The following is a 15,573-nucleotide window of genomic DNA, read 5'->3' as shown; positions in this document are numbered from 1 at the left end:
ATGTAGTATTCCCAATGCCGGTCGTTGGATGTTGTACGGTAGCTTTTTCTTTCGCTCGTCTTCTCTTGTCATGCAGATGCACGGAGACGGCACGGCAAACCTCCATGTTTTTCTTTTTCTGTTAGCCTGACTGGGCATGTTATGACTATCTTCAATGTTCATAATTATAGCTGAATGTAGCTTTTATCTAATTCGATTCATCACTACTCCGTATTGTTCAGCCAATATCCATGAAGGATTGAACTATTAACCATTCTAGTATACTATTGAAGCTCATCCAGTCATCATTTGAAACTTTTTTCCATTCCTAAATGAAAAACATTGCTCGCTCAGAACATGTCCCGTATGAAAAACATCAGGAACTAGAAAAAAACTCCAACCATCTACGCCTCGGTGATAGCGCGACGGATCTGAGCGCCTCGCTGTCGCGAGCTCAGATGGGCGGATGAACGGGCAACGGTCTGGGGAGCCTTCTGGACAACCTCCTCACCCTCGGTCAGGATGAGCTCGATGTGGCATGGGCTGGTCATGTAAGGGTTGATCTAGACGAGTGATTAGTCAACGCCTTGAATATGCAACGGAGAATGAAGAAAGGACGTACACGGCCGTGCGCCCGGTAGGTGCGTCTGCGACCCTTGGGAGCCTGGTTGACCTGGATGCGCTTGATGATCAGGTTGCCGGTGTCGAGACCCTTGGTGTCGGCGTTGGCTTCGGCGTTCTTGAGTAGGTTGAGGATGTGCTTGACAGACTTGACGGGCCAGCGGGCCTTGGTCACACCGTGAACCTTGGCTGCAAGGACATTGTTAGATCCTTTCCAATTCCCAGTGAAAATGAACGTGCGACAGCCGCGATAGAACCAATAGAACCCAGACAATTCCTGGGTCGAATCTGAACCCAGCGGAACTCGACGGAACCCTCCTCCATTCGCCGAAAAAAACAAAACGAACGCATCGAATCAAGGTACGTAGGGTTACTCACCCTGAGCAGTCCGGCTAACGTCACCCGCAAATCGTCGGAACGGAACGGCCTCCTTATGGTCCAGGACGTTCTGGAGGTACGCATAGGCGCGCTGCAGCTTCATGCCATTGATGGCCTGGGCGGTCTCGCGCGTGTTCTTGAAGCTGACACGCAGGTAAGAGCCCCGAGCGCGGGCGCTCTTCGCGGCCGGAATGTCCTGAGCGGCGTATCGGACCTGGAAGAAAAAAAGGATCGAAATGTTAGCCAGAAGTTATGAGACAGCGTAAACCGGCCGGATAATGAAATGTAATGCAGAATGGAAAATTCGAGAGACAGAATCGCCCGCGTAGATGCACTCACCATCTTGAATTACCGGCGAAGAGTGGCCCTGTGTCGAGTCGGATAGATGTTGTCGCTTTTGCTGGTCAGCAAGTCAAGTAACTGAAGGTGGTGCGGTTTTCAGTCTTGGCACGTTGAGCCCTAAGCGAGCCCTAGCCTAACCGTTTCGGGTGGCTTCTCCACTTACTGTAGAGTCACGTGATAGATGTACTTTTGAAATCAGGCAGCTTCAGGCTGACTCCGAAGTAGGAGGTTGTCTCCTGGAAAGAATCGAACGACGGCTCATGATCATTAAAAAGTACTAGATCTACGATTCTATGTACAATCACCGCTTCTTCTGTTCAGGAACCTGCGTGAGCAGTTCACCTTTCTCAATGGCAGACCGCAAATTGTTTAGAACCAGCAGCTCCATCTCCTTCTGCGTTTCGTAGGTCATGGTGCCGATATGCGGGAGGAGCATGGCGCGAGGGTTGTTCAGCAGGCCCGATTCTACCTGCGGCTCATTCTCATACACGTCCAGACCGACGGATGCAACCTATTGTTGTCAACATGGTCTGCAAAGTTACTTGGTGTTCGATGTACTCACCTTGCCTGACTCGAGCGCTCTGACGAGCGCCTTTTCGTCAATTAGAGCACCGCGTGCCGTGTTCACAATCACCACTCCGTCCTTCATCTTCGCCAACTCCTTCTCGCCGATGATGTGTCTTGTGGAGGCATTGAGAGCCAGGTTCAGGCTGAAGACGTCGGACTGGGCCAGCAACTCGTCAAAGGAGACGTACTTGGCACCGTCTTCGAGCTCCGGAGGCAGCTTGTTGCGGTTGTGGTAGATGATGTTCATTCCGAATGCGCGGGCGCGACGGGCCACTTCCTACAAACGGCTGAGTCAGGCTTCACAATCGGAAGAAACGAGGTGACGTACTCTGCCGATGCCGCCCATGCCTAGAATACCCAAGGTTTTCCCGTTCGGGTCGTGTCCCAAGGTGGTTTTGCCGTGCCATTCGCCTGATCCGTCAGTGTAAGAGTCGAGAAGAAGAGTTATTGAACCATCATACCCGCTCGAATGGCAGTGATGGGAACATAGGCCTGTCGCAATGCGCCAATCATGAGGAAAATTGCGACATCTGCCGTAGCATTGTTGACGGCAATTGGTGTGCTCGAGATGGCGATTCCTGCTCCTGGTGAGCATCGGCATTGACAGCGCCATGCCATAGTGCATGCATACCTGCTTCGGTCGCAGCATCGACATCAATGTTGTCGTACCCAGCGCCATTGTGGCAGATGTACTTGACGGATTTTGGCAGGGCCGAGATCAACTCGCGATCAAACGGACCGGTATGCTGTCATGACGGATCAGATCAGAAACCATCCTGCCCGTTGTGAGACTTTTGCTTCGCACCTTTGTTGAGATGTTCGACCTGTAGATTGCAATGACATCGTCATATTGGCCCGACTTGCAATTTTCTAGAAACTTTTCCCGTCCGCCTTCGGGGAATTCCTGTCGAGTTCCACCATTAGAGTCGATTTTGTCTTCATTGCGATAGACCCGCGTGTTTGTACCTTGAGCGTCACCAGCGAAGAGAGCGCCTCCCACTCGGCGCGCGCATGGACGATATCACCGATAAGCAGAGCAGCTTGGGAAGGCATGTTTGCACAAAGGCGTGGGTAGAATAGAAAACTCCAAAAGAAAAGATGATTAAGAAGAGAATGAGAGCTACTGAATGCTACGACAACCTCGACTCAATTTTACCCGGACGTCATTCTTCTTTGTCACCTCTAGGAATTCAACCGGCGCCGATTTCAACGTGTTTGACGCTGATCGACTTCCGAATTGCTTGTCCCGTCCTCCACCGGACACTAACCAGATCAGGCTAGCGCAAAGGTCAATAGCCGACACCCCACGTGGGGGCACTCTGCCTTTCATTTGCCGCTTTCGGACCCTCGGAACCGCCTCCGAGCGGGTATACTGTAGTAGGTATCATTCAGCCCTAAATGGATTCGCTCCGATGATGGTTTTTATTCAAGATGAGTCGATGAGGAAACGGGTGAGCTTTCCGTTCAAGTGATCGCCGGGAGAGACGGGCGTTAATATCATCCAGGTCCAGCAAGGACAGCAAAAGTATCAATTTTGTGTGAATCCTTTGAGAGAGACTGTAGCCGCAAAAACATCGTGGCTGTTCTCTTTCATCGTGGCGCTGTGGGGGTGGCATCTGAACCCCGCGATTTGAGCTTTTGATAGCTCATTGTCTGTGTTCGAGGGCATTTGAGCGTGGCATAACCTACGTGGCATGGAAATTGTATAAATACTAGCTTTTGCCGGTAGTCGACAGCTTCAACACAGCTGTAACATCGGTTGTATACTGCTCTACTGGTCTTTGCTTCCATCAGATCCAACCATGGCATCGGCCACCGTGACAGAATCAAAAGCCCTCGTCTTGCACGGAGCCAAAGACCTACGACTGGTAAGTTTCTCACAATCTCCAATATACGACACCGCTCGCTAACCATCCATCCACAGGAATCCCGTACGGTCTCCCCTCCCACCGGCACTGAGGTTCAAGTCGCCGTTCGTGCCACCGGCATCTGCGGCTCGGATCTGCACTACTACAACCATGGACGAAACGGGGACTTTGTCCTGCGGCAGCCGATGGTGCCGGGCCACGAGTCCTCCGGCGTCGTGACGGCCGTCGGCCCGGACGTGAAGACGCTGCGCGTGGGCGACCGCGTAGCGCTCGAGGTCGGGGTTCCCTGCGGCGGGTGCCTCCTCTGCAAACAAGACCGCTACAACCTCTGCGTCAACATGCGGTTCCGGTCCAGCGCCAAGGTCTTCCCGCACTTTGACGGCACGCTGATGGAGGTCACCAACCATCCGGAGCACATGTGCCATAAGCTGCCGGACAATGTCTCGTTCCTGGGCGGCGCGCTCGCCGAGCCGCTCGCCGTCTGCCTGCATGCTGTGCGTCGGTCCCGCCCGCCAACAAAGGAAGACGTCGAGCTGGCCCGCAGCCTTAACGAGGAAACGGCTGCACTCATCTTCGGCGCCGGAGCGGTCGGCCTCCTCCTCGCCGCGGCGCTCGCCGTGTCGCAGAATTTCACCAGCATCATCATCGCGGATATCGACGCCGGCCGCCTCGAAGTTGCCAAGTCCTTTGACCTGGGCCTCAAAACGACTCTCATCACCCGCTCCGCCACCCCGCCGCCGCCCAAGGATGCGCCGCAGGCGGAGCAGACAGCCTATGCGCTGCAGACGGCGCAGGAAACCGCCAACCTGATCAAGGAGGCGCATGGCGTGCCGAATGGGTTCGCGCGCGTGTACGACTGCACGGGTGTTCCCGCGTGTGTCCAGGCGGGTATCTATGCGTCCGCGCCGGGCGGCATGTTGGTTCAGATCGGCATGGGTTCGCCTGTGCAGACGCTGCCCATCGGCGCCGCCGCGCTCAGAGAGGTCGACCTCGTCGGTGTGTTCCGGTACGATCGCTTCGCGTACCCGGCAGCGCTCGAGTTGTTGAAGAACGACGTCTTCAAGCGAATCGAGGAGAAGATCGTGACGCATCGGGTCAAACTGGCCGAGGATGGTCAGGGCGTGAGGGCCTTTACTCTTGCAGGGAAGGGAGTGGACGAGAATGGTGTGCCGGTAGTCAAAGTCATGATTGAGGGATGAATGGCATGTGTTTCCAAGTTATGGGATAACGACAAGGCATTGTGTGTCATGTACTTTCTCATTGTAAATAGTTTCTATATATATATACAGGACGTTATTTGAGCCCACCGGCGAGTAGTAAGCTTTGGCCTGTCATGTAGCCCGTCGTCACCAGCATCGTCACCACATTCGCTACCTCCTCCGGTGTTCCCAACCGCCCCAACGGAATTGACGCCGCTGCCTCCGGATACGCGGCCGCGTTCGGGATCATGCCCGTGTCGCCAATCAGGGCGGGCGCGACATCGTTAACGGAGATATTATACTCCGCCAGTCTGGTCGCCAGGTTGCGCATCATGCCCGTCATCCCGGCTTTGGATGCAGCGTAATCTGCGGCACGTCAGTAGTGTCTCTATCAAAAGCATCGATCGCAAATCACGTACGGCAGCCATTGATGCCACCACCGTATCCCGCAATCGACGACATGAAGACGATTCGGCCCCAGCGTTGCGCCTTCATGCGCTCCACCACGCCCTTGACGAGGATGAATGACGCACGAAGATTGACGTTGATGGTGTAGTCAAACTCTTCGATCGGAATGTCCCAGATCTGCGTAATGCGTTTGCCGTACCCGGCATTCGACACCAGGATGTCCGGTCGCTCCCCGTGCTGTGCATCAATCTCGGTGAACATTCGCTCGATTTGCTCTTGCGAGCCGACGTCCACTTGATGCACGGTTATGCGCAGATCACCGTGCTTCTCTTTCAGTTCCGACACCAACTTCGTGATGCCATCTCGATTGGTGGAATACGTCAATGCCAGATGTACACCACGTTCGGCCAGTTGTCGCGCACATGCAGAGCCGATCCTAATCGGGTAAGCTTCGTAGAACCTGACGCGGAGAACTCAGATCAACTCACCCACCAGATGCACCGGTGATCAGGGCCAATCGACCCTTGATGTCATTGAGTTGTGCGTTTGCCATTGTGGAATCAAGAGAAACACGGCTCACCAACAATGTACCCTTCGGTACGGTCGGGGGAAGCTCACGGGTATATATACCCCACCCCCGCATAATCCGCATCGGAGCTCGGCCGAGGATCCGGAGCGAAGACCTTCTTCACGCGGTATCTGCAACCGGACGATATTGGACGTCAAAACAGCAGACTGCTTGACATGTCCCCAGCCCAATTTGAATTTTGCCACACCTGCGACCCCGCGGTTGTGTACATATTGCCATCCGACAATGTATCAAGCCCAACGAAACCGGTCGCCATCTGATCATTGGACACGTAGTCGCCGACGGCTCCCAAGTCAAGCCACGAAAAGTCATTCGCTGGGCTGAACTGCATCTGCGGTGTATCAGGGAGCCGGCTTCCCAAGCCGCTGGGAGGATGATACTCCTTGCTAGTACGTGTATCGCGAGCCGACGTCGGCACCGATTTGGTCTTCCAGAGAAGTTCCAGGAGACGCGCATACCGGGCGCCCGTATCGTTTGGTCCAGCACTTGCACGTTTGAGTCGCTCTGTGGTGCATGTGACGAGTTCTCGGACTATGGCCTCTTCGTTGGCCGTCACGACGCCGAACGACCGAGCCTGCAAAATCTTTTAGTTCATGCTAATTCGAGGATTCCGAAACAACGCCATACTTTGTACAAGAAAACCGCAGCATAGATGCTGTAACTGCGTAAGGTTAGTAGCGCACATGGATCGCCAGCAATCAACTCACAGATAGTACCGCAGTGGCATGAACCGTAAGTGCTGCTCCGGATCGACATAGTTGACTAGAATCGTCAGGTACGCCTTAGCTGCGTCCACCGACTCATAAATAAATCGGGCATCCGACATGGATGCTACATTGCTGAAGACTGCCCGAAGGTGTTCTCTCTGCGCATGAGCGCCGGTTGTCGGTCTCCTTGCCATGGCCTGTGAGATCGCAGCTTGAAATGCGAATGCGTTGGTGTAAAGTCGAAGATATTCGTACGACATTTGGAGCGCAGCCTTGAGGGGCGGCGAGCCTGCCGATAACATTCAGTGCGTGTCCCGTAGCTAAAATGCAGTGTTTTCACGTACAGGCCAAGGCGCCCCATTCACGATTCCACCGCGAAATCGCTGCCCGGAAATCGTCTGCATATTTGATATAATCGCCCATGAGCATCATTTGGTTACTGGTACGCATGCCAGAATATAATATGTCGTGCACGTTGCCATACAACTGGGTCAGGTCAAGCGTCGCCAAGATGATTTTTGCATAATCCTCGTCTCCGTCGTTGACAGGCTGTAGAGAGGGAAAATCTTGACTCATGAAACCTGTCATGGGACCTGGTCCGCGGGACCAAAAAGCCCGCCCAATGCGAACCGACACTAATCGATCCGAAATATAGCAGCAGATCCACGCCAAGCGCCTTCTCGCGTCGTTTTCCGCATCCCCTGCTTGGTCGCCTCGGAATGAGGTGCGGTCCAGGCCAAGGAAATAACCCGAGCGCAGTGCTAGCCCAACGTGCATCCACGCTGCCCGGTCTTCCTCACCTCTTCCAACGGAATCGACTCGACGGCAGAGACCTTGCGGTTCCCACTCCGCCAGTAACAACAAGGCCTCTACTGCTTCGACGTCACAGTCTGCACCGGCAGCAATTCCTGATATCAGTTCATGCATGTATTTGGAGCAATATTCATGAATATGAGGCGAAACCACAAGATCCTTTGACGCGATTGTGAGGACTGCCGTCAGCAGATGCTTCTCCGCTGAGGCAAAATGGTCAAGATTCGCACTGTCGAAGTATTTTCGTGGTACAAGCGGCAGGTAAGGATGGAAGTTGCGCTCATAGCGCGCAATGAGCTGGGAGACGATTTCAGGATCCAAAGACCCATTCTGGACTAACTTGTAACTTCTGATCCCGCCGTTGGCGCTGGCAGTAGCTGTGCCCATTCCATGTGCTGCTGCAATGCTACCTGCAACGGGCGCGTATGGATTTCCCGCATGACTTCTTTTCTCAGGATTGTCGGTGCCACGTTTCGCGATATCGGTGAGGCATTGCCAGGCGTCCGACGGGTTTCTCGGCACTCCCGAGTTGATTGCGCTCTCTGCGGTGGATGCTGAATCATCATTGTCGTTGACGGGCTCCGAATTAACGGGATGCCCGTTAGCGTCGGCATAGATGTCGGTGTTGTTGTATTGTTGTGGTTGGGGGATCGAAAACGAATTGGACTCCAAGCGCACGTCACTCGGTGGTGCTTCGTTCCTGGGCGACTGCTGCTTCGCGGGCTTCGTGCCATTCGCAGCAATATTCTCAACCTTGCTCTTGCGCACCCGTCGACCGCCACGATTGGAGCTTCCCAGAATACATTCGCGGCCGTCTCGTCGACAGCGCTGGCAGGGCGGGGTACCTGGATGACCGCTGCCATCTCTGCGCAGCGAGTAGATAGGTTAGCGGCTTGCCTTGCCCGCAGACAATCAAATCACATGGGACGCCACCAACAGATCGCATCGGGATTTGCGCTGACGGCAGTGTAAGCAGGCTCTGGACACCCGCTGTCTCGGCCCGCGCCTTCGATGACTCGGAGCTTTCTTGGTCGCACTACCGGACGGTTCGGGACTCATCGTTGCCGACTAAGCAGCAATGGTTTGACCGACAGAAAGGACTATAATGCTTGTGATGTACAAGCGCCATCTGTATCTGCAATTTACCAGGCGGCACTGCCTTTCTGATCATGGGCAGACAGGACCTTGGAGCGTTGGCGGTGTTGTGCATCTAATGATCGTTGTTCAAGCGGAGTATAAAGTTACTGCCTCAGGCACCAAGTCCTTCCCCCACAATGCATGGGGTATGACCTCTAAATCTAATCAACCTTTGGGGTTACACCCTAAGACGGTCCGGATCTAAGCAAGAATGCATAGTTCTGTACCATGTCTAGACAGCTACAGTACTCCGTACTCGGTAGTTGAATGTCTGGTCTTGAATGAACGAGTACTAATTCTTTTGGTATCCCCAGGCGTCATGACGGATAGTACTATACAATAGTTTCAATAGCCGGAGCCGGCAATGCTCTCTTTGTGTCGGCAATTGAACCGATCGCCACCCACTGCATGTGATGCCTGATGGGGACTGCGATGCAGTGGATGCAGCCCGAAGAAGTACAGATATATTCCGTACCTACCACCTTACGGAGTACTAGTAGTTTATAAAAAACAGCACTGTCAAGTGTCGTACCACTGTTATTGCTGCCATAACTGCTTAGAGATTGCCTTCATTTCAAGACTCTTACCACCGGGTGGAATTTACAGTGAAGGGATTGAACTGAAGCCATGGCGTCCACAATTCCATCGCTGTTTTCTCTCAGCGGGAAGACCGCAATCGTAACTGGAGGCACGCGGGGCATTGGACAGGCCATGGCCATTGGCCTAGCCGAAGCTGGAGCTGACATTATTCTTGTTCAGGTGAGACCAACCAGAGAGCATCCAGCAAACGGGAAGACGGTAGCTGACATGAAACTACGCCCGTTAGAGGGATGAGTCGAATACCAAAACCCGTGATGAGATTGTGAACCGCATCGGCCGCAAGGCCATAATCCATGTGGCCGAACTGTCTGACAGGGCCGCGGTGAAAGAGATCATTCCTTCCGTGGTGAAACAAGGTTGGAAGCCGGATATCCTGGTCAACTGCGCCGGGATCCAACGAAGACACCCGAGTGAGAAATTCCCAGACGAAGACTGGGACGATGTATGTCGTATCTGCCGGGACACTTTCTGCAGACCGAGTTGATAAGCTAATGGACTTCTGAAAGGTCATCAACGTCAACTTGACATCCGTCTTCACTCTTTCCCGCGAATTCGGTGCCTACTTGCTCTCTCGAGATGCGTCCGAGTTTCCCACCGGGCGACGGGGATCCGTGATCAATGTTGCCTCCTTGCTGTCCTTCCAAGGAGGCTTCACCGTGCCAGCATATGCCGCTTCCAAAGGCGGCATCGCTCAATTGACAAAAGCATTGTCCAATGAGTGGATGGCAAAGGGAATCAACGTTAATGCCATCGCTCCAGGTTACATTGATACGGACATGAACGCTGCCTTGATCAACGATCCCAATCGGTACCACAGTATCACGTCTCGAATTCCAGCTGGCCGTTGGGGTAAACCTGAGGACTTCAAAGGAGTGGTCATCTTCCTGGCAAGCGATGCCAGTGCTTATGTGTCGGGGGAAATCATCACGGTCGACGGAGGATGGATGGGCCGATGAGTTTGGCAGTTATTGTGAACCTTTGTTGTCATAATGGTCACCCCGTTACAATGCAGTGTCAGAGCAGGCCTCTTCTCTTTATCATGACATGGTGCTTCTTGAATCTCTATGGCTCCAACTCGGATTACGAAGTCACTACGCAATAGACTTCGAGCTTTTCTGTCTCATCTGAGACACCACATCAATCACACATTGACTTGGGGGAGCTTTAGCGCTCCGTAGGGAGTCCTGAAACCTGCTCGCAATCTCGAACAAGCGTCCGCTGTCAATTAGTTGCACTGCTTATCTATAGACGTGGATCGTTAGGTGCGCCAGCGAAGATCCACATGTTAGAATTATGGTCACTATAAGACGGAAGTACCAACGGTTCATGTCGACAACTTTACCAGAGGCAGGTACAAATCATGCAATGCACGTTGATGACGTCAATGACTGCCGTTAAGCAGAACAATGATGTCAAACGTCGTGAGGCCTTCAAATTCCCCTTTCTTCCTTTACATGTTCTTCCCCGATCATGAAACATAACCCGAATGTGTAGAGTATCTATCTGAGGCATACAATAGACACTTATATAATGCCTACGTACTCCGTGGTTGACAGTCGAGATCATCTTTGACGACGAAACATTTGGTGTCTTGCAACGAGAGGTGTCGGAGCCGCATATTCTGCGTCAGGAAAGATGTAGGGACCTGGCCAGACTCAGTAATCTCGCGAGTCCGCTCCTGAAGACGCCATTTCGAATCTCCGGTATAACCCTCACATCCTCGCCCGATTCCTTCCCAAAGGCATACTAACTTGGGACCTTCGCAGGAAATCCTGTTTGGAGGAGGAGAGGCAGAGGGAATGATTGGCAAGCATTTGAATGCACCAGCGGATAGGTACTTGGTGTCGATCCCCCGAGGCCAGCAACTGGACGTGCAGAGCATATGCCTGCCCATGTACTCCGTATCTGGCAGGAGAAATGTTCGGGCACACGCTTGACCTTGCCGGCATTGAACGACGTCAATGCGAATGCTGCACTGTAGTACTGACGAAAGCGAAAATGATTCGAGAATGGATGGCTTCAACTTCTCCTCCGACGACTAGTAGCCTAGTGAAAAGGGACTGCAATCGTCTAGGCGGCTCTTCGAACAGAATGAGCTGAACAGCCCTTGTTCGACAGCACTCTAACAGAAGTGTCGCAGAAGTGCTGCTGCGGACCGGCCCAGCTTTCCATGGTTCATTCTGCAGCGAGCGAAGCGAGCAATACCTCCGGCCAGTCCAGGCTGTGTACCAGCAACTTCGAGTACTCTGATTGGCTGGAGTTTCTCCTTCTGATTGGGTAGGTTCTCTCATTCTGATTGGCTTCTGTGTGGATGCTACGACTCGCCCTTGCCGTTCTCATTGGCTACAAGGAATAGGTTATGTGTCGTTCGCTTTCCTATTGGTCAATAATCCGTACTCACTGCGTAGCTCGCGTCCAGTAAACAAACATCCGGCCCTTGTCTTTCTTTCCTGTGTCGCGTGTTGAGCACGGCTTTCGACTTGAACAGGTTCATTCCATTCGAAATGTCCAAGGACTGCTCCCGTTGCCGTCGGCTTCTGCCTTTTGATCAGTTCATTCCCCTCCTCAAAGCCCCCGACGGTGGGACGTACACGAAGATGTGCTTCCGCTGCCATTAAAACCTCCGCGAGGCCGTTGCCAATGTACGTCTATCCCGCTCTCTCTGTTCGTCCGATTCTCGCTATTTCCCCAGTACCGCAAGCGCCGACGCTCTGACAGTGGAACTTCCCTCCGTCTCGATTGCCCCGTTTGGCCCCTCGCCCTCCCCAGGATGTAGCGGAAAATCCGAATGCTTCTGCAGCGGGGGTTTTTGACAATGGAGTTTCGCTTCCATCGCGTTCATTGCCCCCTTTGGCCGCTCGCCCCTGCGTGACCGGAGCGTAACCGTGGACAAGTGGGAGTTGCTCTGCCGCCGCATTCAACCCGTCGTTCCTCATGAAAGTCCGGCCTTCATTGACGCCCTCCGAATTTACTTTACCAAGGAGCGCGTCAGACAACCCAATGAGGATCGGTTGCGGGCCCTTGGTCAATCAGTGCTGTTATCTCGGCTGTGCATGAGGGAAACGGGGCTAGCCAAGCCTCTGAGGATGAGGCGGGAAACCTACATGCCTACCTTTGCCTCTCATTACGCTGCCAGGTCATGGTGACTGAAACTATCTGGGTTGAGCGCGGGTTGGTAAACGGGGTCATTGGCATGCTGGAAGACGTTGTCTGGCCACCGGACACTGTCGGCCCATGCAGCCAACAACCGATGGCGCTTCTGATTTACTTCCCCGGGTATAATTGGAGACCGTTGAGTATATCTGAGGAAAGGCCTTTGGTTCCGGTCTTCCCATCGAGACGGGGATTCTTGCATAACAATGCTGAATGTTCTCGGTGCCAGTTTTCTGTCACGGTTGCGTACGCGATCACGGTGCACAAGGCACAGAGAAGCACTGTGCCGAGGGCTGTTCTGAACATAACGGACAGAGAGTTCTTGACCGGGCCACAGTACGTCGCCATCTCCCGGGTGAAAACCCTTGATGGCATTCTGTTTGAAGAGCCATTCGATTATGAGCAAATGGTGAACAGACACACATCCCCCATCGTCCGCATGCGTAATGGTGACTACGATCGTTGCAGAGGGCAGCACATGGAGGAGCCCTTATGTGCATAATCCTCCGCTTTTCGATCTCATTTCTGACACATAACTCCTTTCGGTGCATACTTCTTTTCTGTACATGACTCCTGTACGTAGCTCCTTTCTGCACATACAACGTTGTCTTGAACCTCTCGCTCCGGCTTCGCTCGGTGCGCCCCAGCTGGCTTTCCGGCCGCTAGGCCGCTATTCTGGCTGTCACTGCAGCCGAAAGTTTGTGATTTCGTCAGCGCCCCCCAGGAATCCAGGGGGGGTATGATCAGGATAAAGCGCGGAGAACAACAGTTGCTTACTGCCTTTTTTTTCAAACTTCTTCGTGCTCGCATAAAGGGGACGAGGTCGTTTGCCCTAAAAGGAAGAAGGAGTTGGCTATGGGAGAGCGGTGCTGCGTAAATTCGCATCTGGGATTTGGTGGAATAGTACCTAATTCAGGGTTCAAGTCCTCAATTTCACGCGCTTGACCGAACGATACGAAAAGTGTTGGCGGATGGCCCAATGGTCCCGCACTCCTGTGCAAAACACTGCTGAAGCTCTGGATGGCCCTTCAACAGTGTAGAGAACTCCGTTTCGCGGAGCTCTTTTGTGTTCAAGTTCACATCACTCCAATCGATGGTGACTTTGTTTTGCAAAAAGCCATCAGTAGCATTGATGGAAACCCATGACGAGCAAGAACCAATACTATATATACAATCAATTTTGGGTCACCATGTAAATGATTCCTCAACAAAGTCAATGGAAATTCCTCGATCCATGTGCTTGCGCGCGGCAGACCTAACGTCGTCTGCAAAGGCTCCTGGCCCGCAAACCGAAACAATCGTCGCCCCAATCCGGTTGGGGAGAACTTCGCGAAGAACTACATCCGGTCGACATCGTCCGGGAAACATCTGCACTGTGTCACTGGGTGACTTGATTTCGTGGCGGTGCCTGGGCTTGGAGACAAAGAGCTTGATAGTCAGGATTTGTCGTCGGTTCGGCATTCGCAGAATCTGATCCATCCACTCCCGTACCCAGTTCAAACAGTCCGTGTGGCGGATGGCCCAGATTAGGTAAATTCGTTGGGTCGCAACACAGCCTTCGTCCGCTCGCAACAGCAAATCTCGGACGTATAACATGTGATGGGTGATGCCTGCACCACCCGAAAACAGGACGGCCGTCCCGTAACTTCCCATGGGACATGCGTTGGAACAATAGGGCCCCTCAATGAAGCCAACGGTTCGCAGGATGCCCTTGGGACAGCTCAATGCCCTGTTGTAGAGTTTTCGCGTCATGCCCGATCGTGCCGCCACAACCAATGAGACGGCTGTCTCTTGTTTGCTCAGAAGCTCGCGCGGATACATGCCAATGGAACCCTGCTTGTCCGAACGAGACCGATTCAGAATAGACCCATAACGCTCCAAGTCGCCCTGTATCATGTCTGCTGGATGTGTTCGAGGTGTCACGCAGATTTCCGGGTCCACCCAGGCAACGGAAAATGGATGCGACATCCACCAGGAAACGGTCGGGAAAAACACGTACACATGACTTCCAGGCTTGATATGCGCCCGGCGAGGGAGATGGAACGTCACTCGGCATGCTTCCCCTGGCATGGCTTTTATTAACACTGTCGTCATCTTTCCACGGCTGAAATTGAGGTAAAATCGGCGAATCCAGCGCAGGCTTCGCTCGAATGCCCACAGCGCCATGATCAAGCAAGCCCAATGACGTTGCGGCAGCCTATCGATGCGTACGTGGATGTAAACACCGACTAGAGCAGTCAATGCAAAAAGCTGATGCAAGTGCAGGAATGTCTCATAAAACGCATGCCGGATCGGTGACGGTGAATGACTGATCAAAAGAACCATCGCTATTGCTCCCACTGCCCCCCAGCTGAAAAATGGCGTCGTGCGGATACGAAAAAGAGCATCCGACAGACTGACTTCGTTTGACGCATTGATAAACCACGCGATCACATGCACGACAGTTTCGACAACCACAATGCGGCCCAGCCAACGGTGGAACAAGTTGTAGGTATCGAAACTGACACCGAGGAGCCAGATCAGGATATTGTTTCGTCCGGCAAATATGAATAGTGGAACCATATTCAACACTGCCAGATTTCCCGACCGCCCCCGAAGCTCCGCGATCAAAGCTCGTTTCTCATTGACAGCATAGTCGAGCAGAGTACAATAGGCCACCTGGCTCAAGAGGTAGACGACAAGGAGCGTCGTCTGCAGACGCGATGGGAGAATGCCCATGTTGACCGCACTGGACAACTGAAATTCGCGATGGTGTCTCTTGGCCAAGAGGGAAGCATACACCACATGCTTTCTGAATTTTGGCCACCATCCTCGTTCCTCCACGCTCCAGTACATTTGTGCCCGTGGCGCCGCACCTAAGCAGCTCACATGGCGAATGTACGCAGCACTGAACTCGTATATTCGATATAGAAGAAGGGCAACCGCAACCAGGCCGAGGAAGCCACATATAATTCGGATAATGAGGACATCTCGACGGATATTGACGCCATTAAGGCCTCTGGAATATCCATAGATGTACGTGTAGTTATGAGCCAAAGAGTCCGTAGAGTTCATGGAGAGGGTCTTGACGCGACAATCCGATGACTCCCAAGTCCCAACCCTCTTTCGAAGAAGAGTCGTGGCCACCAATAAAGTAATGTACTATTCGGCAAGGTTCGACAATTCGACGTGAGCAATCTGGGCGTACGACTCAGCACGCAGTTGGTCATAGC

At 53.1% G+C, this 15,573-nt stretch overlaps 7 protein-coding genes across 7 annotated transcripts; 3 read left to right on the top strand and 4 right to left on the bottom strand.

Moving 5' to 3' along the window:
* Window positions 1-383: 383 nt before the first annotated feature.
* Window positions 384-2,940, bottom strand: VTN31DRAFT_994 (uncharacterized protein; the record flags this gene model as incomplete). Its single annotated transcript, XM_069408559.1, has 10 exons — window positions 384-542; window positions 602-789; window positions 979-1,192; window positions 1,646-1,831; window positions 1,883-2,164; window positions 2,216-2,298; window positions 2,349-2,465; window positions 2,519-2,633; window positions 2,693-2,791; window positions 2,854-2,940. 10 exons carry the CDS (start codon window positions 2,938-2,940, stop codon window positions 384-386), a joined length of 1,530 nt encoding a protein of 509 aa, XP_069263850.1.
* Window positions 2,941-3,689: 749 nt separating this feature from the next.
* VTN31DRAFT_993 (uncharacterized protein) lies at window positions 3,690-4,954 on the top strand (the record flags this gene model as incomplete). Its single annotated transcript, XM_069408558.1, has 2 exons — window positions 3,690-3,755; window positions 3,812-4,954. 2 exons carry the CDS (start codon window positions 3,690-3,692, stop codon window positions 4,952-4,954), a joined length of 1,209 nt encoding a protein of 402 aa, XP_069263849.1.
* Window positions 4,955-5,048: 94 nt separating this feature from the next.
* On the bottom strand, window positions 5,049-5,915 carry VTN31DRAFT_992 (uncharacterized protein; the record flags this gene model as incomplete). Its single annotated transcript, XM_069408557.1, has 3 exons — window positions 5,049-5,320; window positions 5,374-5,798; window positions 5,851-5,915. 3 exons carry the CDS (start codon window positions 5,913-5,915, stop codon window positions 5,049-5,051), a joined length of 762 nt encoding a protein of 253 aa, XP_069263848.1.
* A 169-nt stretch (window positions 5,916-6,084) lies between these two features.
* On the bottom strand, window positions 6,085-8,530 carry VTN31DRAFT_991 (uncharacterized protein; the record flags this gene model as incomplete). Its single annotated transcript, XM_069408556.1, has 5 exons — window positions 6,085-6,525; window positions 6,579-6,612; window positions 6,659-6,947; window positions 7,003-8,336; window positions 8,409-8,530. The coding sequence occupies 5 exons, from the start codon at window positions 8,528-8,530 to the stop codon at window positions 6,085-6,087; spliced, it is 2,220 nt and encodes a 739-aa protein (XP_069263847.1).
* Window positions 8,531-9,235: 705 nt separating this feature from the next.
* Window positions 9,236-10,164, top strand: VTN31DRAFT_990 (uncharacterized protein; the record flags this gene model as incomplete). Its single annotated transcript, XM_069408555.1, has 3 exons — window positions 9,236-9,367; window positions 9,435-9,650; window positions 9,715-10,164. 3 exons carry the CDS (start codon window positions 9,236-9,238, stop codon window positions 10,162-10,164), a joined length of 798 nt encoding a protein of 265 aa, XP_069263846.1.
* Window positions 10,165-12,347: 2,183 nt separating this feature from the next.
* Window positions 12,348-12,863, top strand: VTN31DRAFT_989 (uncharacterized protein; the record flags this gene model as incomplete). The annotated part of the gene is made up of 1 exon (XM_069408553.1): window positions 12,348-12,863. The coding sequence occupies one exon, from the start codon at window positions 12,348-12,350 to the stop codon at window positions 12,861-12,863; it is 516 nt and encodes a 171-aa protein (XP_069263845.1).
* Window positions 12,864-13,546: 683 nt separating this feature from the next.
* On the bottom strand, window positions 13,547-15,415 carry VTN31DRAFT_988 (uncharacterized protein; the record flags this gene model as incomplete). Its single annotated transcript, XM_069408552.1, has 1 exon — window positions 13,547-15,415. One exon carries the CDS (start codon window positions 15,413-15,415, stop codon window positions 13,547-13,549), a length of 1,869 nt encoding a protein of 622 aa, XP_069263844.1.
* Between the last annotated feature and the right edge of the window lie 158 nt (window positions 15,416-15,573).

The sequence above is a fragment of the Thermomyces dupontii genome (genome assembly GCF_041956625.1).
Source record: "Thermomyces dupontii strain NRRL 2155 unplaced genomic scaffold VTN31scaffold_1, whole genome shotgun sequence".
Classification (NCBI taxonomy): domain Eukaryota; kingdom Fungi; phylum Ascomycota; class Eurotiomycetes; order Eurotiales; family Trichocomaceae; genus Thermomyces; species Thermomyces dupontii.
This window is presented reverse-complemented; position numbering and strand designations above follow the sequence as displayed.